The sequence below is a fragment of the Haliotis asinina genome, chromosome 12 (genome assembly GCF_037392515.1).
Source record: "Haliotis asinina isolate JCU_RB_2024 chromosome 12, JCU_Hal_asi_v2, whole genome shotgun sequence".
Taxonomy (NCBI): Eukaryota; Metazoa; Mollusca; class Gastropoda; order Lepetellida; family Haliotidae; genus Haliotis; species Haliotis asinina.
In genome coordinates, this window is record NC_090291.1 from 19,872,440 (window position 1) to 19,894,029 (window position 21,590).

Below are 21,590 nucleotides of genomic sequence, written 5' to 3' on the forward strand. Positions count from 1 at the left end.
CGATCTGCGCAATTGAGAACCGATGACATATGTCAACCAAGTCAGCGAGCCTGACCACCCGATCCTGATAGTCGCCTCTTTCGACAAGCATGGTCGCCTTTTATGGCAAGCATGGGTTGCTGAAGGCATATTCTACCCCGGGACCTTCACGGGTGGTTTCAACAAAGAGCTCACCGCTAACAAACTTCATCTCAGACCTGACAATGTATTGAAAGCGGTATAAAAGTCAAACGTTCGAATGTTGTATGTAAATGTGTCAAGGCGTCTTACGTACATTTTTCTATTCAACCTCAGTCAACAATATTATCACATACACGATCACTTTTCTGGACCCTTATCAACATACCGCCAATGCCATGCAACACTGTGGTTGGAGGTCGAGTTCAGCACGGGTACTACAGATATGAACCTTCATATACCCTGTATTCAGAAGTGTATCTTTACACAAAATCAGAATATTGTAGCGGTTGTGGCGACAATGACCCGTTCACATTCACTAACAGGGCGATAAAGCCGAATATAGACAAAACCAAATTACTCCCCTTGTATTTGTTCGTGTACGAATGGAAGGGCAATCTATTACCACTGAAAACTAGATATGCACATCGAAAAATTACTCCAAAATTGAAATGCTTCAAGGGACGGTCATGTATTCTAGGTTGGCGGGTCGGAGTATAGGAGGTATTTCGTCTATTCAGCTACTTCATCTTGAAAGACACTTTAATGAGAATCCCCAGACATCCATCACTAGATTGTCTGGTCCAAGCACGATTATACACTGACACCCATGATATAACTGGAATATTGATAGTGAATGTCAGAAGCAGAGACGACAATATTTTCAAAAACCCTTAATTTGTGGTAATTCAAACATATCCATCTCCGCGAAAATACCTCTCTTCTCACTATAAATTGTACAAATACGTCGTGGTAATTTGCTACCATGAAAATTGAATTGGGAACGCTAGAATTACTATTTTTAAGATATTCAAGTGAGATTAATTCTGTGATAGTTCTGCTGAATGACTAAAGGACACACGAACTGACACCCTTGTATCAACGTGCATGCATAAATTTGAGGAATAGTAGATTCTTATACGTGTACCTGTTATGTTTGCAACTCCAAATCGACAGAAAATAAAACATATGCGGGACTGCTAACGCATACAATCGTCTCGTGATCATTATTTAACAGTTTTCCCCTATTTACGTGTTTGTGATGATTACCTATGGTTGAATCAAACCATAATATACGCGAAATTATCTGGCGAGAAATTCCCCAAACACTTCCTGTATATGACATCAAAATGTCTAAAAATAGCTCTACCGGGTGTACGTCACGGGTAACTGTTTGCACCCAGTCATGTGACCCTACCCGTCATGTGAGTATGTTTGACAGGTCATGTAGTCCTAGCTACACGTAATCATGGTCGCTTTATGATGATGAATTTACACAACAAATGCCTTTACCAGCAGCTTGTTATATTGACCATTGCCAACCCAACCATAGCTTTGTTTATAACATACAGCCTCGGCCTTTCTGCCAGCCTATTGAACGCATGATCACGCACTAACAAATACCCTGTGATTATGTGATACACTCGGTATGTAAAAAGGTTTATATAACCAAGAATGTAGACATGTACACACAATAACCTGTTTGTGTTGCGATGATCATTGTGGCTGCACTGCGATGTGGGATAACCAGCTGACGACAGAGTTGAGATTCCGTCGGAAACTGAAATTCTCGGAATTCAGTCTTGTGTTCTATTTGTGGATGGGAAATTACACTTCAACACACTTCAGTCACATGATCAGGTGTGACATGTGAATTTTCAATAAAGAACATTTGAATTGAGACACACTGACAGAAGTCAGTCTTCATACCATTGAGGTAAGTACCATATATATCACTATTTTATGGGCCACTGTTGGTCTATCTGTGATAAATCATTCGATTAAAGGTCCGAGTTCGATTCCCACGAGTACAGGGTGTTTAACCCATTTCTGGTTCCACCTGCGCTATAACGTAGAAATTGCTTAAACGACGCTCACAACGAACAATGTAAAGCATACCTCACAGTTTCACAATGAAGCTATCATTTTATATGGTATGTATCCAATGTTAAATGGATACTTCAGTGACATCTTGTGGTAAGATGATCATTGGTATCACGGAATATATAATCATAGATATTTGGATTCTCCCACACAATATTCTTGATTTGCATTTGAATAATATGGACATACTTTGAATATAGGTCTAGTAGTTTAACCAACGACAACCAAATTTAGCATTCAGGAAAAAAGCATGTCTGTCATATTTCTGTTATCTCGATTGCATCCACCACACAACGCACTTACACGCTCGCACACACAAACTGTGTATTGATATTTTCTTATCTTCTATTTCCTGTAGTTAACAGTGCGATCAATTATTATAAACAAGAAACATGAATATCGGTTGTTTACGTATCTCTGCAACAGGTGTCCCTTCTGGGAACTCCGTCCAACAATGTACGCCAGTGAATTGTAACGACAGAATGTCACTGGCTGGTTTTTATTGATTTGTGTAAATGAAAACAAGAAACTCGATATCCCGACAACTGATATACTAACACATACCATAAAAATACTGTAGAAGATCTTTGAGAGTCTATGTCTTTAATATCTCGCCTTTAATACGACAGAGAAAGGCAAGGGTTGACTTGAATTAAAGTACTTCACGTGAACAAAACTCAACTAGTCCTTGTGATCAGATCAGTTTGCGCTGACTCACCTCACACTGCAATACTTGGGTTAACTTGACACGTCCAAGTGCTGAACGACAACAGTGTACCCGCTAACATCTGGTTAGAAATGGGTTTTTGCAATCCATGCTAACGGGATACGGTGGTCAGGCACGCTGACACGTTCCAATTTCGTTGATCGATGGTCATGAAGTTGATCACTGGATTGTCTGGTCCAGACTCGATTATTTACAGAGCGGCACAATATAGCTGGAATATTGTTGCATGACGAGTTACGTACTACAGAGATGCCCAAAACGAAATTGATTTTAGTATTATTTAACTTTTATATTGGTATATTTTATAATTTCAGAAATTATTCCTGATAAACAAAGCGGGCTGAAAATGACAATGGACGTCTATTCAAGCAACCTTCTCTCTAAATGTTTCCTCACGAAAAGTATTAGTTTTATACATAACCCCTCTCCTCCATAAAAAAAATAATAAAAACATAAAAAGACAATTTAACGTTTAACAACCACACGCACGCACGCACGTACGCACGTACGCACGTACGCACACATACACGCACACGAGCACACACACGTACACAAACCGGCTATAAATAACTTAAAACAAAACAAAAACAAAAGCAAGCAGTACACAATATTAAAAAGGTCAAACATTTATACGTATCATACTTCTGTTTTGAAAGACAAGGCAAAGGTTAGGGCAACCTTTATTACGGACTTTGGACCGTTAGTTTTGATTTTGAAGTACATGATGTGTTAGCGCGACTGAATGGCCTATGCATTTCAGAGAGGTCTATAGTTGTCCCGTTAAATACACTGCACAATGAGGCTGACCCTGTGAACACACAGTCGTCCGCCGTATTTGCCAGCTGCTGCATGATATACCTTATGATTCATGCCGAGCATCATCTCATATATACCTAGAACTAGTTATAATTGATAATTACGACAAAGGTAATGTTCAGGGTAAGCTACATCCCCCATCTATATAACATTATGTCATTTATATTGATATGTTAATGATTCTGCTATGGGCGAGTAAGGTATGATAATGAAGCTGAATAAACCCCCGGAACACACACAGACGTGAGTACCAGTGTTAATGACGGTCAAAGGTGGCTTAGAGTTCACCTAAAGGGGTATTCTACTCTCGTAGAGAAGTGTCATGGGTGGTAACACAGCTGACAGGTAAAGTTCACGAGTAGAAATTACCCATATTTGTTGTGAGAGGCAACTATCTCGGGTGGGTTGGGTGGTGAGGCTCACTTTCTTTGTGGACGTATCTCATCGTATCCAAATTGAGTGGATAGTTCGTGGTGCTGGATTGTCTGGTACAGACTTGTTTGCAAACTTACTGCAGTGATACATACATACATACATACATACATACATACATACATACATACATACATACATACATACATACATACATACATACATACAATCAATGAGTGAGTGAGTCTATTTTTACACAGCTGTTCGTAATGTTCCAGCATTATCACTTCGAGTACAAAAGAAATGTGCTTCACACATTGTACCCATGTACTTGAGGTGTCATTCTTGATTTTCACGATTTCCAAGATAAATCACTGTGGACCGTTAATTTTGATAGTCACCTTGCATCACGCAACTATTAGTCTGGGTTTTTTTGTTATTGTTGAGGGAGTAAAAATCCTATAGCCCGTCCGAGACACGTTTTCACTTCGGGCATTCAAATAATGTTATCTTACTTGACTCTGGGCTACTAGATAATTTCCACAAATGGTTTCAAACTGCAAATAAACATTGATTTAATTTCATCATATCTGCTCAATAAATTTCGCAATAATAATAATGATAAAGTAGAGATATCTTTTTTGCTGTTTATCACTCTTGATTATATCATAATATCAGGGCAGGTGGAAAAGTAGTCAGGACAAGTTACTTTCCGAAAGTCCTAGGCAGGTGGGTTTACCCAAAATAAAAATGCTGAACCCCTCCTTTTGTTGTTGTTTGAAAATGAAAGTCATACACATGCAAATTTCAAATCATACATCAACCATCTTTTATAGCGATTAATGCACAACTATGGCCATAAAGAAATGCAAATGGTGATGCACTCTCAAAACATTCATTATTATCATTTCAGCATTGACTGACTCTGATAGGTCGCTCAATAGATGGTTTCAAATGCAAGCTAAAAATGAAATTCCCTACTTGACATACTGTATGAGTCCGACTACTCATATAGCAGTAGTAGTAGTAGTAGTAGTAGTAGTAGTAGTTGTTGTTGTTGTTGTTGTTGTTGTTGTTGTTGTTGTAGCTGCTGAAAGTATTGAAGTACTGCTTAAAGGTGCGTCTCAGTTGTGAATAATACGAGGATACTTCCAACAGGTTGCACTATTCCTGTACGTCATGACGACAGCGGTAACTGCTGTGGGCAAAGACGTCTACTCTTACAGTGTTTACACGCCAGACTGGAAAACAGCCATACTACAGGTCTGTATTTTATTTACATCGTTATGCATATATGTTCCTGTAGTTGGCCATGTTTCATGATCAGTGAAATAAGACATTGAATTCTCACTTTTTGATGCGTTTGTACAACAGAGTATAACCCACACAGTCTAATGAACTATATAGTCTGTTTGCAGTGAAACCAATCACAAATTCAAACCGTTATTTTTGTTTGTATTATAAGGGGGTAAGCGCATGCACGTGCGGTACGTGATGAGCGTTAACTTATACCGTCACTTCTTGTTCTCGGTGTTTCATTTAGTGAGGCTACCCACTTGTAATACAAACAAAGTGATTTGAATCTATGGTCGTTTGTTAAACAACTTTTATGCTAAATTAAATAAAATTCTGAGATTTAAATGTTCAACTGGCAAGATACAATTATGAGGATTCGATATCTTAATTTCCCTTTATTCGATTTACTTTTGTTTGAAGTGACGTTCATTGGTACGTTTTCACTCCAAACAGACCATAGACTGGTCTTCAGAAACCCACGCTTGTAAAATAAGAGACCCATGAAAATTCGTGTGTGACAACCCATACTGTAACATGCACGCACGATGGCCTGCCGTCTCTTGCTCGCGAGACCCAGGGTAGAATGCTTAATTGCTACAAAAGGTGACTATGCTTTTTGTAACCAATGGGACCAGGTCGTCAGGTTTACTGATTTGGTTGGGATATGTCATCGTGTCCCACCGGCATAGGTCGATACTCATGTTGTTGATCACTGGATTGTCTCTTCCAGACTCGATCATTTACACTCCGCTATACACAGGAGGTGATGATGAGTGCGACCTAAACGGAAGACATCACACACTAACTAATTTGTCAGTGTTATGTAAGTCTTCTATATTCCTATTGTAGATTCACCTGAAGGAGTTCCGACTGTATCTGCACCAGAACGGCGTCACAAAACGTCAACACAGCCTGCTCCTCCTCCACAGATTCACATCGGTAACGTGGAACATTTCATGTCATATTTCATCTCTTACGTGTAACCAGAATGTAACATCACAGTGACGTGTGACTAGCATGTAACATCACAGTGACATGTAACAGCATGTTTCATTACAGTGACGAGTAATCAGTATGTAACACCATAGTGATGTGCAACTAGGATGTAACATCACAGTGACGTGTAACCAACATGTAACATCACAGTGACGTGTAACCAACGTGTAACATCACATTGGCATGTAATAAACATGTAACAACATGGTGACGTGTAACCAACATGCAACACCACAGTGATGCTGTAATCAGCATGTAACATTATGGTGATGTGTAACCAGTATGTAAGATCACAGTGACGAGGAACCAGTATGTGACGTCATGTCAGTGACGTGTAACCAACATGATAGTAAACAGTGACGTACAGCCAGTATATGACATGACGTCAGTAATGCAACCAGTATGCGACGTCACGTCAGTGATGCGTAACCTTTACGGAACATCACAGTGACGTGTAACCAGTCTGTAACATCACGTCAGTGACGTGTAACAAATATGTTTTGAGTGACTAGTGACTTATGTACCATAATGTAATACAGATAACATGAATAAACTGTGAAACATGGTTTCATAGTGAAAGTCAGTATATGATCCTTTAGGTCTTTGGAAAGAATCACGGTAAATTACGAATGACTAAACATATATGTCAGAAGACATAGAAACAAACAAAAGACACAGAAACAAAACTCAAATACTGAAATCTGTAGTACGAATACACAGGATGGAATGTATCCTGTAACTGAACAAAAGGTTTCAGCTATTGTTCAATTTTCAGTCCGACTTGACTCTTAGGCTTGACTTCCTGGAAGGAGAACTAGTTGTCAACATCGACAACCTCAAAGACAAGGTTGCCATTTTTGATTTGCTCACTGTGGTCTTTGCTAGATGTCAAGGAGACGTCGACACGGGTAAGTCAGGATTATTTATGCTGAGATGGTTTGGATGTAAGGCACAAAGAGATTCATTTCATATCTGGAATTTAAAGTTAACTGATTAATATGGATGGCAACATTATTATCGTATCTACAAAATGTATTATGGGTAAGGTGGTTCAGCTCAAGGGCGCCGCCATTCAGCGTTGCCTCCCTTAGGCATGCCAGAAGCCTATGATGGTAGTTCTGAATCCCAGATTCGACTTCACCAGGTTTTCTTGTTCTGTCACCAGAACACCTATTCACCCAAAGCGTTAAATATTCCATATCTGTCTCACTTCGGACTCCCACACCAAGTTCACAGTAGCCATCATAAGCAACTATTTATATACACAGTCACTATTTACTTTCTCATGCCTTCACTGAACGCGTTTCCTAACCTGCATTTTGTCTCAGGTAAATTCAAAGATGGCCCTCTCAAGACGGGGAACCTGGAGAAGAAGGGAGAGATGGGAGTGGAGATGTGGAATAGGTGAGTGCATGGTTCCCCTGGTCTGATTCCACAATGCATCCATGACATATTATATAGGGGAGATAATCCAGTGACTGGGTTAGCAATCGGGGCTATCAGGCTTATTCGGATTCCTGCAAGTTATGGATATGAAACAGATGAAACCGGTTATGTGTAGAAATACGTAGTATCTATGATGTGTTAGATAATAACTCACATGACTAGGACTAGAAACTTTTCTTACACCCTTTTCGCTATAAATTCGATGTTCCGAATAATTTAGGATGCACATTTTTAATCTTAAAAACAGATTATCTTAATTACAATATGTTGGAATATTTCTTTAAAATATCTCTAATCCTATATCCGCGTTATTACAAAATAGCATCGAAGAACAGGAAAGTGTATGGATGGAGTTTTGTTTAAGCCAAATCTTTCACTTTTGCAGTCGACGGGTGCAGGTGTTGTACGGCCGCTTCACGTATCAGCTTCCTGTAGAAGAGGTACATGTATACTCGATCAGGGCAACGCATATGGTGTATGTTGTGTACATAATATACCCACAAAAGAACGGATTTAACTCATTTTACATTTTAATTTCATTCAGTGACGTAAGGGGTCGTTCATAAAATCATCATCACCCCTCCTGCCAGAAATTATTTATGGTCCCCAGACAGCAGACCGTCTGTCAAAATGCCTGCATACCTTTGTTTACAGACAGATAAACATACTTATATCTGATTGACGGTTCCAGAATGTTGAAGATGTGGTAGAGCTGTGGAAGGACAGCTGCTGGGTTCAGAAGCTGGACGACAGGTCCTTCTTTGTGTCGGTTTCAGGGCATAGCTACAGGTGAGTACCTGCAGGGTACCCGGATCAAGACTTCTAATCCTTCTTTGTATCTGCAGCACCGTGCAGTTGTAGGAGTACCTGCTGGGCACAGGGGCCAAGATAATCAGAGATACTCCCAATACCAAATGTTGTTTTCCTTTTCTTGAACTGGCGACGACAAGGGTCCAGTATCCAGGCCAGGCTAACTTGACGACAATTTGGTCATACTACCATATGAGACGTTGTCCTGTTTACTGTTCACGCAAACGTAAATACAATATTAATCGCGGTTCATTTCATGTATGTACTTAACGTTAATGTTTAAAGTATATCTCCCCTTGTTTCCTTCAGTTTTCGCCTCTCAGGGGATGGAGAGGAGGGCAGAGTTGGTGACTGGATACAGGTTAGTATTGTTCTTCAGGGGTGAAGCGCAGTCTTGCACTTTGTTTATTCTTTTCCCCGAAACCACAATTCTATAACCAAAATCAGCGGAGGCCAGGCAACAGAGGTAACATCTCTGAAATTGTTAAAAACTGACTTTGGTCTTCTGACACTATTCCCCGAATTTTCGGTTCGCTGTTTATAATGAATGCATGTCCTTGGGTCCTTCCTTCCTTCCCCATTGAGATCATTGTTTTCATTAACTTATCCTGAATCCCCCTGTTACAGACGTTTAATTCTGCAATGAGAGATCCCAACAAGTTGAGTGAGAAGGATATACGAGCGGCCGTGTTCGGCACTGGGGAGAGAGAAGGCGCTGAAGTCTTCGGCAACGACGGTGAGGATACTGTCGACTTCCCCGATCCAGGCGCTGCGGGGGCCTTTATCCTAAATATGTTCTCCCCCAAGACCAGGGCCCCCTCTAGGCCCCCTACCGAGGACGAAGAATTTGTAATGATTGAACTCAAGGATCTTCTTAAATGTAGAGCCGAGCTGATTGAATCATATGCTGAAGAAGGGCCATCAAGTCCATCCATACAACCCAATAAGGACCATGTCAAACAAGGAGACTTGAAGGTTGAATCAGAAAGCAGGGCGCCTACAGAAGAAGAGTCTCACCCGACAATCCCCACCCCTCCTCCACCATGTCCCCAGCCTCCATCCCCTCCTTTCTCAGGGTCAGGACCACCTCCTCCTCCACCCCCACCGTCACTAGGTCCAGCCCCGCCATCGGGTCTGAAGTTGATGTACACACCTAAAAAGAACTTAAAGCAGGCACACTGGTCAAAAGTACCCCCAGCCATGGTGAGTATTCGTGCGAACTATTTCACTATTGTTAGAGCCACAAAGCAGGCACACTGGTCAAGAGTACCCCCAGCCATGGTGAGTATTCGTGCGAACTATTTCACTATTGTTAGAGCCACAAAGCAGGCACACTGGTCAAAAGTACCCCCAGCCATGGTGAGTATTCGTGCGAACTATTTCACTATTGTTAGAGCCACAAAGCAGGCACACTGGTCAAAAGTACCCCCAGCCATGGTGAGTATTCGTGCGAACTATTTCACTATTGTTAGAGCCACAAAGCTCTATTCCGCCACTACTGTTTATAGTTTCCTAATTAATCTTCAACTTATCCTCCACTGCGTTGATCACTGGCAATGCAGTTAACGATTTGTCTGAACCCGATATCATTACTACCGTTGTTGTATGTTACACAAGTGGTCTTCAAGAATAAGCTGTGTCTTACTGGCAATTGTCAGACGTCTACTCTACCTAGGCGTACAGATACATATATATTTAAGGTGTTTTTTCCACTTCAGCTGAAGAAGTCCTTGTGGGAGAGTATGGAGGATGCGACAAGTAAATTGAACCTGGAACAACTTGAATTGCATTTTTCCGTGAAAGAGAACAGAAAGGCAGAAAGTAAGAAGGCTTTACCAAGAAGAAACTATGATTCCGATTAGAAATATTTGCCCCCAAACATACTTATCCTTAGCTATCAACCTCAGATTAAGTGAGTTGTATTTCGCCCCTCTATATCAGCTCGTGTGTTTTACAGCACTGATCAAGTGTTTGTATGAAGCTATTCTGAATCAGTTCATGTGCTCCAGATCACTCATGTCCAGTGTTGTCTGTAGCTCACTTTGGAAAACGAAGAAGACAGAACCCTTTTCATATCTATGATAAATCTATGCGAAGTTAATAGTTTAAGTCCAACATGATGTGTGACAATGCTCTGGTCAACACTGTCTTAACGGTTGCAGAGAGCACGGACACAACGGACAACCGAAACGAGGTCCTCCTGGACCACAAACGAGCCCAGATCGTGGGGATTGTGTTAGGACGACCTTACCGTCGGGCCCTCGACAGACTCATGAATGCCATGACGTCCATCACCGAGATCGAAGTCTTCGGGGTGGAGAAACTGCGAGCGATGAAGAAGTGAGTGACTCAACCATCCAGAGACAATAGTCATTTTCAGTGGTCATCATCGTAACTTCAAAATCCCGAATCTGTGTTTGTTTCTGGACCTTTATCTATTATCCAAGATACTGATGTCTCAAATATATTATTGTTCTAAAAAGTCGGATAAAAACTGTGGTTTGAACTTAGAGGATGCATTGAATGACTTCTCTTATGGGTCGATACTTAGCCCCAAGTAGTGACTGCGGAAAACTCAAAGTTGAATAAAAACAGAGTACTGAATTGGTATGAGGCTGCAAACTTTGAAATAGCACCTATGCTGATCCCTTGTTAATGGCTGGCGCTTCATTTTAGACTATTATAATAAGCAGCTGGCCAGGGTAGCAGACCTTTGGAACCATGCTTGTTATTTTTGCGAATGAAAGGAAGGTGGTGATACTAAGTGGTAGCTTCCGAAAGGACGTTTCCATGACGATTAGTGTTAGGATCTGTAACTTCCAAGGCCAAGATTTTCGAAGCTCCCTTACCGCTAAGATAGACGTAAGTGCCATACATTAACAATACATTACGACTATCTTAACGCCAAGAGCTTCGTAAATCTAGGCCCAGGATACGTGCTTAATGGAATGGCAGCGAGGTACAAGGTCTGATTGAAGGGTCCGATTTTAATTGGAGTGATATTCACCTTTTCTTTGTCCTCGTGTTGCAGACTGGTGCCGACCGCAGACGACATTAAACTGTACAAGTCCCGCGCGGAATCAGACCTGCTTCCAATGGACGAGTTCATGTTACAGTTATGCTCCATCCCCTACCTGGAGGCAAGAGTGGACCTTGCCATCTGCACCATCACCTTTCCCTCTCGCTTTGCCGACCGCTTTGAGGTAATATTTACAAACAGACTACCACAACACATTCATACCACGTGGATGTCGTTGTGTCCTGGGTACCCGTGGATTGTGGGTTCGACCCTAGTATGTTTCTACGTTGTTCATAACCATTACCGTTCTCAGCCCGTGAAGATCCGGGTTTGAATTAGTCGTCAGGAAACCATGCTTGCCGTAATGGGCTACTAACGGGATCACACATGTCGCCATATCCCATGCACGATGCTCATAATGTTGATTGCTGAGCTGTATAGTCCTGGTTCAAGTATAGCTGAAATAATGCTGAGTGCGGCGTTGAACATCAAACAACCGTATTCATCCTCGTGGGTTTCACCAAAGCTATTGAAGACCCACGTCATTTTCGGATGTCACTCCCACATTAAGCGCTTTGACATTACTGGAATACTGGTGAATTAACAAAATATACTCCAAACTAACACATACACACCTTCGCAGCAAGTCCAAGTAACACCTAGGGAAGAGCATATGCATTAGCGGCTGAAAATCAGGTGAGGCCATTACGGGGCCTGCTTGTATGTTGCCGTCTGGATTCTTCTCTCACATTCCTGTCTGAACTCATCCGACTGCCTCAGCTGAACTTTATATATAAGTCTCTTGTGATAAAGGGGTGACGCGTGAGTCCAGCAGGTAAAGCATTCGCTAATCACGCCAAAGGCCCCGGGTTCGATTACTCACAATGTGTGAAGTCCTTGTGTCCCCTGCCGAAATGTTACAGGAATATTGCTATTAGCGGTGGAAAATCCAATCCACTCACTCTTCCTTTCATGACATCGTATTTTGTTCAAATCAAATTAGTTTTATTGTTCAGCATCTCAAGAAATGTTTGAATTAAACAAAATGCCGACAACGAATGGTTGTCTTGACTACGTCCCCAGGCGAGCTACAGTGTCAGTCACTGTTTACCGTATATCAAGTATATTCAGTGCCGTATTGTAACTACCAGCACGTGTCCTGCAGAAAGTGTCCTGCCTGAAGCACGCCTGCGGGGAAGTGCTGTCCAGCCAACCCCTAAAGGAGGTCCTCGGCTACCTGCGGGCGGTGGGCAACTACCTCAACGGCAAACGGCTCAAGGGGTATGGCGTTCACGGATTCCAGATTACGTCTGTGAATAAGGTGGGTGGATCTGTAACACCACTGTACAGCTGCATCTAAGGCATGACCACAACATCATCCATATCCAGGCGTCTCTTTTCAATGCATCAATACAAAATACAAAACAATCAATACAAAATACAAAACAACCAATACAAAATACAAAACAATCAAAACACACAAAGCCGTTTAGAAGGGGGTCAAATACAACACGTTATATTTGTGATTAGATTTACACCCGTTTAGTAAAGCAGCTGCTGAATGGATTGGACCGCTGACTTTGTGTGCTGGAGACCGGTGCCTGAGAATGAGGATCCGAGTCCCGAACGGGGTCAGCCCTACATGTACTGAAATATGTACTTTACTAGGAAAGAGTGATTCCAAATATAACATATTTTATAAATACAATACTGAATATTTCGGAGACGAAAGTAATTCAGTTATTATACATTGGTTTACACTTCGCTTCGAACATAATGTGAAGTCCAGATTTGGAAGGAAAGGGTCTCGAAACGGGTATGGTCTCAGATTCTGGGACTCAAACCAACGGTAATGTTCTTCCAGCATGCTCAAGGGACTCAATCCTGCTGACGTTGTGAGCATCAGTGACGCTTTCAAATAATAAAACGTGTAAAACGTCGAGCCGTAAAGATCCAGGTTAGAGTTGGTCTTTGTCAACCCATGCTTGTCGTAAGAGGCGACTATCAGAGTCGCGTGGTTCTCTGACTTGGTTGTCACATGTCATCGTAGCATAGTTTTGATTCGCACTGGTATAACGACCAAACCGTCTGTCCATTAGGATCTGGATCGGGATTTTTAATGTATCCTACACAGGTGTTCGATATAAAGAACGCGGACACGGGCTACAGTGTGATGGACTACCTCCTCTCCCACCTACAGACATCACACCCGGAACTTGTACGCTGGCCGGACGCGCTCAAGCATGTCCCGTCATGTGCTGATCTCTCTATGCCGGCACTGGAAGCGGAACTGAAAGGTGGGTGGTCAGTGTGGTGGTAACAAACCAGCGAATCTGGACTCAAACACAGGGTGATAGGTTTCTAGCGCGCCGATGAGGCAACTCTGCACATCAGATCGTTGCCCTTTAAACGACGGTTATAGGGGAAAAAGTCTTGGTAAAAAAGTACGAATAAAAATGTCCATGGTAACCAAATACAAAGTTCTTGGTAAAACTTACCGTCAAAAAAGCTCTTGGTAAAAAGGAACAGTAAAAAGTCCTCGGTAAAAAAGCATCGGTTAAAAAAATTCATTTTTACTGATTTAGCTCTTTATTTGACAAGATTGACAACCGACATTTCAATACAAAGAACATCAAGAAATCACATACAATGACAGATCAAATTTATATGAAGTGATATTTGATCTTTCAAACGACATTTCAAAAACATTCTCCTCACGTTGCACCAGTCGGGGCCACACATGTTCAGGGATAACCTCGGCTGTAAATTCACTCCCGTTGTCACTCTGGAGGATAGATGCAACACCAACAAGAAGGAAAATACCCGGTACATGATTTGCAAACTCAGCAGATGCTTTGCTCATAGAATAGCAAAGGTGGTCAGGTGGTCCTGATAGACCATGATCCACTTGAACGAATGTCGGGCCATGGACTGCATATGAATACGATCAATTTGTGCACGCGAGGCGAATTCCTTTGTGGGGATGGGACGTATGTGAGTAATAACCTTTGACGTGAACAGAGGTGTCCATCAGGCAATGAAAACATTGTCATTTTGTATTTCACACATATATTGCCTGACTTGCAAAATCTTCAATCAAAGAGAAAGCTAGAATTTTTAGTCACTCCGAGTAATAAGTGAAATTTTCAGTCATTACGTGTATTGCCTAGTGCTCACAGGCACTTCATGAAATGACCGATTCATTTATTATGAGAAATGACTGATTACAGACTGACTGTAACATATACAACAAACACTCTCTGGGACGACCATCGAATGGTTCCAAAAGAAACAGTCGACTGTAACAGTGAACTGTAACAGTTAACTGTAGTCATTTCGTATGATTATATTTCAACATTTCAATACAATGAAAATATAAAGCATTGTTTTTCAAGTATACATTTCTTGTTAGAAAATAAACAGGGGACTTTTTTACCTAGGCAAATGGAGGACCTTATTACCGGTACGTTTTAACCCAGGACTTTTTAACCGAACATCTAAACGATTGGGTCCCCGATAGGTTCACTGAGATGGAGAACCAAACAGCCAATATTGGGATTATCACAGATTTACTGAATCACGGATTGATGATTTGCTTCTTTTCACAAGTGTATTCAAACCAGATTTATGAAATGTTATATCAACAGTCCACTAGATGTTTCATTATACGTCTAGGAGCGTCAGGTAGTTATTTTACGGATCTTCATTCTGTGGATCGCCCTCAGTCAGACTCTCCAGCATACCACTTCGTCCCGTGGATATTCTACAGACAGTCCATCGCAGAAGAATTATGTTCCACTTTAACGCACTATATATACATAACAAAATGTTCGGAATGGCCTAAATTTCGACAAATGTTTTCTAAATATTTCATAGGATCGAAGTTAAAAACTCCTTATCAGAAGCAAAGTTGAGTAAACCTCTAGAAACCCCTTTTAAACCACTTTAAGGAATTTCCTTTTGAGTACATGCATGCACGCTAGCAACAAAAGAATTATGTTTTGGGCAGGATGCTACATTCATACAATGAAAACATGGTTAAACTTGGCAAAAACAACAACTTTTATTGTTTGTCAGCTCTAAAGGAAGAACTTGTTCGTCGGAGGGGTGTGGTGGAGGATCTAGAGAAAGGGGAATGGAACAAGCAGGACAGGACATATTTCACGGACGTCAAGGTATGTATTTACTATATCCAAAGGGCGTATTTCCACGATTTCAAGTTTATCAATCAAAGACAGACATGAAACTGACTCTTGGGCACAGATGACCATCATTTGTTCTGGAGCCATGACTGATTTTCGTTAAACGTTTCAATGTTGACAGAGCTTCCTGTCTAAATATGAAGTTGAAGTGGCCAGTCTAACTGAGCTCTACGGGCGAGTCAAACGGGAATACGAGGCGATGTTGGTGAGTTTTGACGGATATGATGTAGTAGAGCGAAACATACCAAGTGAAGCGTCTCAAAAATCTATTCCTGTGGTACTGTTAACATCACTTTAAAGGTTTGAAAGCGGAAAGAGTGTATGTGTGAGTTGTGGTTTATGCCGCTTCTGACAATATTCCAGCAATATCACTGTGGGAAAAACAAAAATGGGCTTCGCACGTTGTGCCCATTTGGGGAATCGAACCAGTGTCATCGGCGTGATGAGTGAAGGCTTTTACCACAAGGCTACTCCACCGCCCCAAGGCGGAAAGATACTGGTTGACACAAATGTATGTTATATATCATGGGTATTTTGTAAAATAGTGAAATATGGAGAATATGAATAAACTTAAACCAAACAGCTCCAACGATTCTATGAGCTCAGTTAGTCAACACCTGTCAGTATTTGGTCATGGCATTTTAGGGCTGATTACAAAATTATACTTTCTCGAGCATTTATTCAAAGGTAATGATGGCGGTATGTTTTTTATGTGTTTATTATCATTATCAATATTTGAGGTAGAAGTGGTCGAGGTATGGATGTAAGTGAGATATTTCGTATTTTTGTATCAAACGACATTCACGTCCTCGGATTCGATTCCCGACCTGGTAAGACCAAAGGTCGAACTTTAAAATATGGCACTTGTTGGTCCCTGCCTGTCGCTCGGCACTAATGGGCACAACAAGGACTGGTCGGTACGGAATCAGTATAGTGTCAGAGTGGGGTATTCATCGTATCTCAGTGAGCTATCCCTACCTAAAACTAGGTCAAATGTGGGCTAGTACAAGGAGCAACTTTATAATTACCCATCATTCCGTCAAGTGTTTAACCGCAACGTTAGTGATGGAATGGATTAGTAATGATTGAGCCAGTTCATTAAAGGGCCTACACTTCGGATTTTTAAATATTTCCTGAATCAGGATCAGACATGATAACAATGAATATTCATATAGTCGTAATTATTTATCATCATGCATGTATGTTGCAGGGATACCTTGGAGAACCACCCCAGCGAAAGTCAGACGAGGTGTTCTCGGCCATCGCAGACTTCATGCGGAAGTTCAAGAACATCCGTGACCTTCAGAGCAGTACTCGTGACACACAGAACACTTGACATGTTTGGATAGCAGCACTGGCGAGCAAACTTGACAGACACATTCGACAGACCATTGACCTATATACAAAATGGCTGCAATGAGAGCCATAAACGTAAACACTGCCTGTAGTCATTCAGATGCTGATAAACAAGGTACTGGCAAATTGTCCGCTTATATGATACACAGATGTAATATAAACAAGTGTGTATAACTGTAAGCATCTCTTCAGATCATCATGTGTTGGCCATTCATTTTTAGAGGTCATACATCCATGTTGATATATTATATATTTCTTCCGGATGTCCGGTAAAGTCTCCTTTTCTTGTGTCCTCCGCCGTGATATTGCTGGAATATTGCCAAACTAAACCGACTCACTTTTGTAAAATCAGGGGCACCATTTATTTATCTGAACGTAAGCAAATGGAGATAGAGTCAAGAAATGACCTGTCGTGTCGGGCAGCAAAATTTGCTGTTGAAAGATGTGTTCCTTTGGCGAGAAGGAGACCACTAACCGAGGGTTGGAAACGCCCCTCTATTTCTAGGTTTCCCAGCACAATGTCCGACAAGCTCGGGCGTATCACCAGAATGTTAGACCACCAGCAACCCTTCTCTAACATAAACCTGTCACGCTGTGATTTAACTTTCCAAACAGGGTAAAAACATGTATATACACATACGCAATAAGATCCACACTTTCGCACATTCCACATACGTTGGTGGAAAAGACTCTTGCTGTTTTATATTTAAAACCAAAGATAGTGGACCATGTATGATTATTGATTTTAAGTACTATTTTCTACCGTTTCCGTTATTTTTAAGCTTTTACATGTCACGTTTGAAATGAAAGTGCAGTTTTACCTACACTGAGAACATTGCTTAGCCATGACATGTCAGTATATTGGGCAAAGGTCTATGATGGTGGGAAATAGACTAAATTTGAGGAAGGTGCATTGATCAAGTGATCAAGATTGTTGTTTCGAATCCATCCAAAGTCCCAACCGTTGCAAGAACCCTATTAGGTCATTTTGTACGCGGAGATCGGACTTCAGAAGGTTGCTGGGACTCCTTTGCCAAGTGTCTTGACATATTTCTCAGAAGAGCCCACTGAACGGGAAACATGACATTCTCTCTCAGATCATCATCATCATAAAAACAAGTTCCAAGTCCAGTCCATAAGTAACGCTTTCCCAACAACTCGGAAACGGAACGTTAGACACTGTATGAGTTCTTAAAAAGTATACCTTACATTAGATTGAGGTAACCTTTCATTGTCCCGGAAATTGAATGATGAGCGAGGACCTATTTAGGAAACTTCTACCGATCCAACTCCACGCAATTGCCCCTTTTTTATTTCTGGATTTAATGCAAAGTAAATAAACTATTTTAGTTCGGTTCTCGATATAGCGCCATTGAGTGAACAAGCAGGTTAATGCGTGGCTTGTATAATTAGCAGGAAAACATTCGGAATGGATGTGGCTACATGTGTATATATGCATGACCCAGACCTATTTGTAAACTAGTATCTGTTTATAAATATGTATTTATTTGTGTTACTTAACACCCATTTAGTGACGTATCGATTTCTCTCAAATCTATATCCGTCCTGTCACCAGGTAATGCCCAAAGAAAAGAGCATCACCGTCGAGGTAGCTGTTGTTCTGTTAGAGCACTCAGTGACCGAATGTTACGTTTGACCTCGAAGAAAAGACTTGCTCCACGAAAAGATGTATTTAGACGTGTTCACATTCATTTTACGTCAGCCAGTCTCGCGTCATTTTATTGTGGACAAAGACACTCAGATGAGGGGAATCTGTCCTTGGGAGGTTTACCTGGGTAATGTATGCCATTTAAGATGTTTTGCAAAACTTGTATTCTCGGACATGCCACAAAGAGTTTGTTTTTAAAAACATACTTTTTGGGGTAAGTGGTTGAATGTCAATTTCATTAGTATTTTTGACCTTACCTAATCAGACCAAGGGCACCAATTATAGATAATATTTGATCCTTTTTCTGCGACCAAACAAAAATGTCTCCAGGGTAAATTGCCTAAGTATGTTAAGTTTAAGTTTTCTTCTGTGCATTTATAAAATCATGTTATAATAATGTTTTCTTGTTTATTTATACACTTTTTCTTCATGTATTTTTCATGTACCACTCTCGACATGTCTTACGAACATAAATAGTCCTGTTGATATCGTACATGTGATATGTAATAAAGAATGTCAATTGATGACCCATGAGCTAGGTCCTTTGTTATGGTTGCTGTGGACCTTGGACCCTGGACCGCGTGCTGAGATGTCAGGGGCGGTCATTTACGACATCAGGATGGGTTAGTTTTACATTTCAACGTTGCAACAGTGAGCATGCACAGTTGCGTGAGATGAGAAAGAATATATTTTTGTTATTAAGGCGTCTGTTTTCGTGCCAGTGACAAAATAACTCACGCACACACACACACGCACACTAACACACACACACACACACACACACACACACACACACACACACACCACCACCACCACCCACCACGTTACTGTCAACGCTTGTCAATTAACTTTGTGAGGCTAACATCAGTTCGTTTTTGTTTTTTTTAATTCTTACATTATGAATTTCGAATTTAGTAAAAATAATCATTTTAAATCCAATCTTCATCACTTTTGGAAAAATGTGAGAAACACTTCCACCGGTCAACCCGATATTTGTCAAGTGCTTAACCCCAGACCAACGCAATGTTCCAGCAATAGGGCAGCTACATGTAAATAATCGATTCAGAACCAAACAATGCAGGATAAACAACATGACCAGCGATCTACGCTGTTGGAATATGTTGGCGTGTGCCAACCAAGTCAGCGAGTCTGACCACCCGATAACGTCAGTCGCCTCTTTCGACAAGCGGGTTTCTGAGGATCAATTTTAACTTGCTTCTTCATGGGCTCAGCCCGATGTACAGTCCGTTTGAGTCAGAAACGGACCAATGAATTGCAATTTTTATCATTGTACAAAATTGCCACATAATTATAAATAGCACACAAGTTTATCATTTACTAATACCCAACAGCTTTCTGATATTTGAAAATTTTCCGGACTCCCCCATAAAAGGTGTTTAATAAACTATCATCATTGAAAACGCAAAAGTTGTTATCTATCACGGCGGCGTGAAAATGCGGAAAGGGACCAGCCATCTCAAGATCTATTCCCGGAGACCCGTCGGTTCCTCGTCTGTCGTAGTGTCACGGGGTAAAGGGATGACAAGTGGTGCCACAGTTGCCTGTTGTAAGCCATCCCGAGACCAGTAACCTTGTTCAATGACGGTAGCTGCCTTGCTGACACAGTTTTGCCAAGTTTCAGTCGTGATTTTGTTAAGGGATTCCTTAACCAAAACTTCTACATAACACATGTGGTCTCACCGTAGGCAAGTGGGTCTGTTCAAAATTGCCTCTGTTCACCCAGCAGAAAATGGTTACCCGGTGGGACAAGTCTATTAACGATTTGACTGTTAACGATATGGCGTATGTGGTAAGAGTATGCGTGTTCGAGGTTGCATTCAGCGTTGTATCAGTGGCCAGTTGTTATCATATTATCACTGTTAGAACTATAATCACATATCATGTTCCGAAAATAGTATGTTAAATTAACCCTGAATCCAAGTTCTTATGAATGAGTCAATTTAAGGTTTGTGGGCGAAGGGCATGTTCTAACCTGAACTGTTAACTGGATTTCAGCTCTGCAACTGTCGGAACCAAATAAGACAGCAGTTATTGGTGATTGATAGAACAATTAATATACATCATTAATATTAATACCATAAAATTCTAGGCGACACATACAACATTACTTGTATACATGAATTTCACGGACTGAATGAATGCATGTTGTTTTACATCACAATGCCACGCAGCCAATGACAACCGAATCATTATGAAACAACCAATGACCTGATTACAATACACGTCCAATGTCAGACATTTTAAGCAACTAATCCACCACATAACCACAACGAAAAACAACCAAGCCACAAGTGTGACAGCTCTAATTTTACCCCTAAGGCCCCCGTAAATCGCACCTCGGATGCCCACAAAGACAGCTAGAGAATTTACTTCCGGGTTGGTTGAGTTACATTATAAAGTAAGACTCCAACCTTCTAATACCACGTGACTGCTAAGTCAGCTATCAATCAAATCGAAAGAGGAACAGATCATCTTATCGGCGGTGCAACACCCTTGACATAGTACATGTTCCAGCAAGACCTGAACACATATCGAAGCCGCGCAGTCACATGCAGGAACAATACCCGGATTGCTCGTGTTTACTGACTGATAACGGTAGGTGACGTAGCCTCATTACAGGTGTGAGTGTGTTTTTTGGGTTTTTTTCTCCGCTTTTAGCAATTTTCCAGCAATATCACGACGGGGTACACCAGAAATAGGCTTCACACATTGTACCCATGTGGAGAATTGAACCCCGGTCTTCAGCGTGACATGCGAACGCTTTTAAATTTACGTCTACCCTACTAACCTATTAGACGT

The 21,590-nt window shown here is 41.2% G+C and overlaps 2 protein-coding genes across 2 annotated transcripts in view; both read left to right on the top strand.

Moving 5' to 3' along the window:
* Positions 1–1,363: 1,363 nt before the first annotated feature.
* LOC137258882 (uncharacterized) lies at positions 1,364–19,302 on the top strand. Its single transcript, XM_067796576.1, has 17 exons — positions 1,364–1,894; positions 5,135–5,239; positions 6,122–6,211; positions 7,044–7,176; positions 7,597–7,672; positions 8,100–8,154; positions 8,406–8,503; positions 8,834–8,885; positions 9,152–9,727; positions 10,243–10,345; positions 10,687–10,864; positions 11,556–11,727; positions 12,709–12,864; positions 13,678–13,840; positions 15,621–15,718; positions 15,867–15,950; positions 16,956–19,302. Exons 2-17 carry the CDS (start codon positions 5,156–5,158, stop codon positions 17,079–17,081), a joined length of 2,244 nt encoding a protein of 747 aa, XP_067652677.1. The 5' UTR covers positions 1,364–1,894; positions 5,135–5,155; the 3' UTR covers positions 17,082–19,302.
* Positions 19,303–21,258: 1,956 nt separating this feature from the next.
* LOC137257898 (uncharacterized) overlaps positions 21,259–21,590 on the top strand; it is a 34,320-nt gene continuing 33,988 nt past the window's right edge. Inside the window, exon 1 of the mRNA XM_067795401.1 lies at positions 21,259–21,386. The gene's annotated coding sequence lies outside the window, so the exon portion shown is untranslated. The remainder of the gene's footprint in view (positions 21,387–21,590) is intronic.

What these genes read in the sequence shown, in the direction of transcription:
- LOC137258882 (XM_067796576.1), top strand. Translation starts at nt 5,156, where the DNA reads ATGACGACAGCGGTAACTGCTGTGGGCAAAGACGTCTACTCTTACAGT. An exon ending in AAACTGCGAGCGATGAAGAA is followed by an intron (nt 10,865 to 11,555) that starts GTGAGTGACTCA and finishes CTCGTGTTGCAG; the next exon opens with ACTGGTGCCGACCGCAGACG. An exon ending in GGGAATACGAGGCGATGTTG is followed by an intron (nt 15,951 to 16,955) that starts GTGAGTTTTGAC and finishes TGTATGTTGCAG; the next exon opens with GGATACCTTGGAGAACCACC.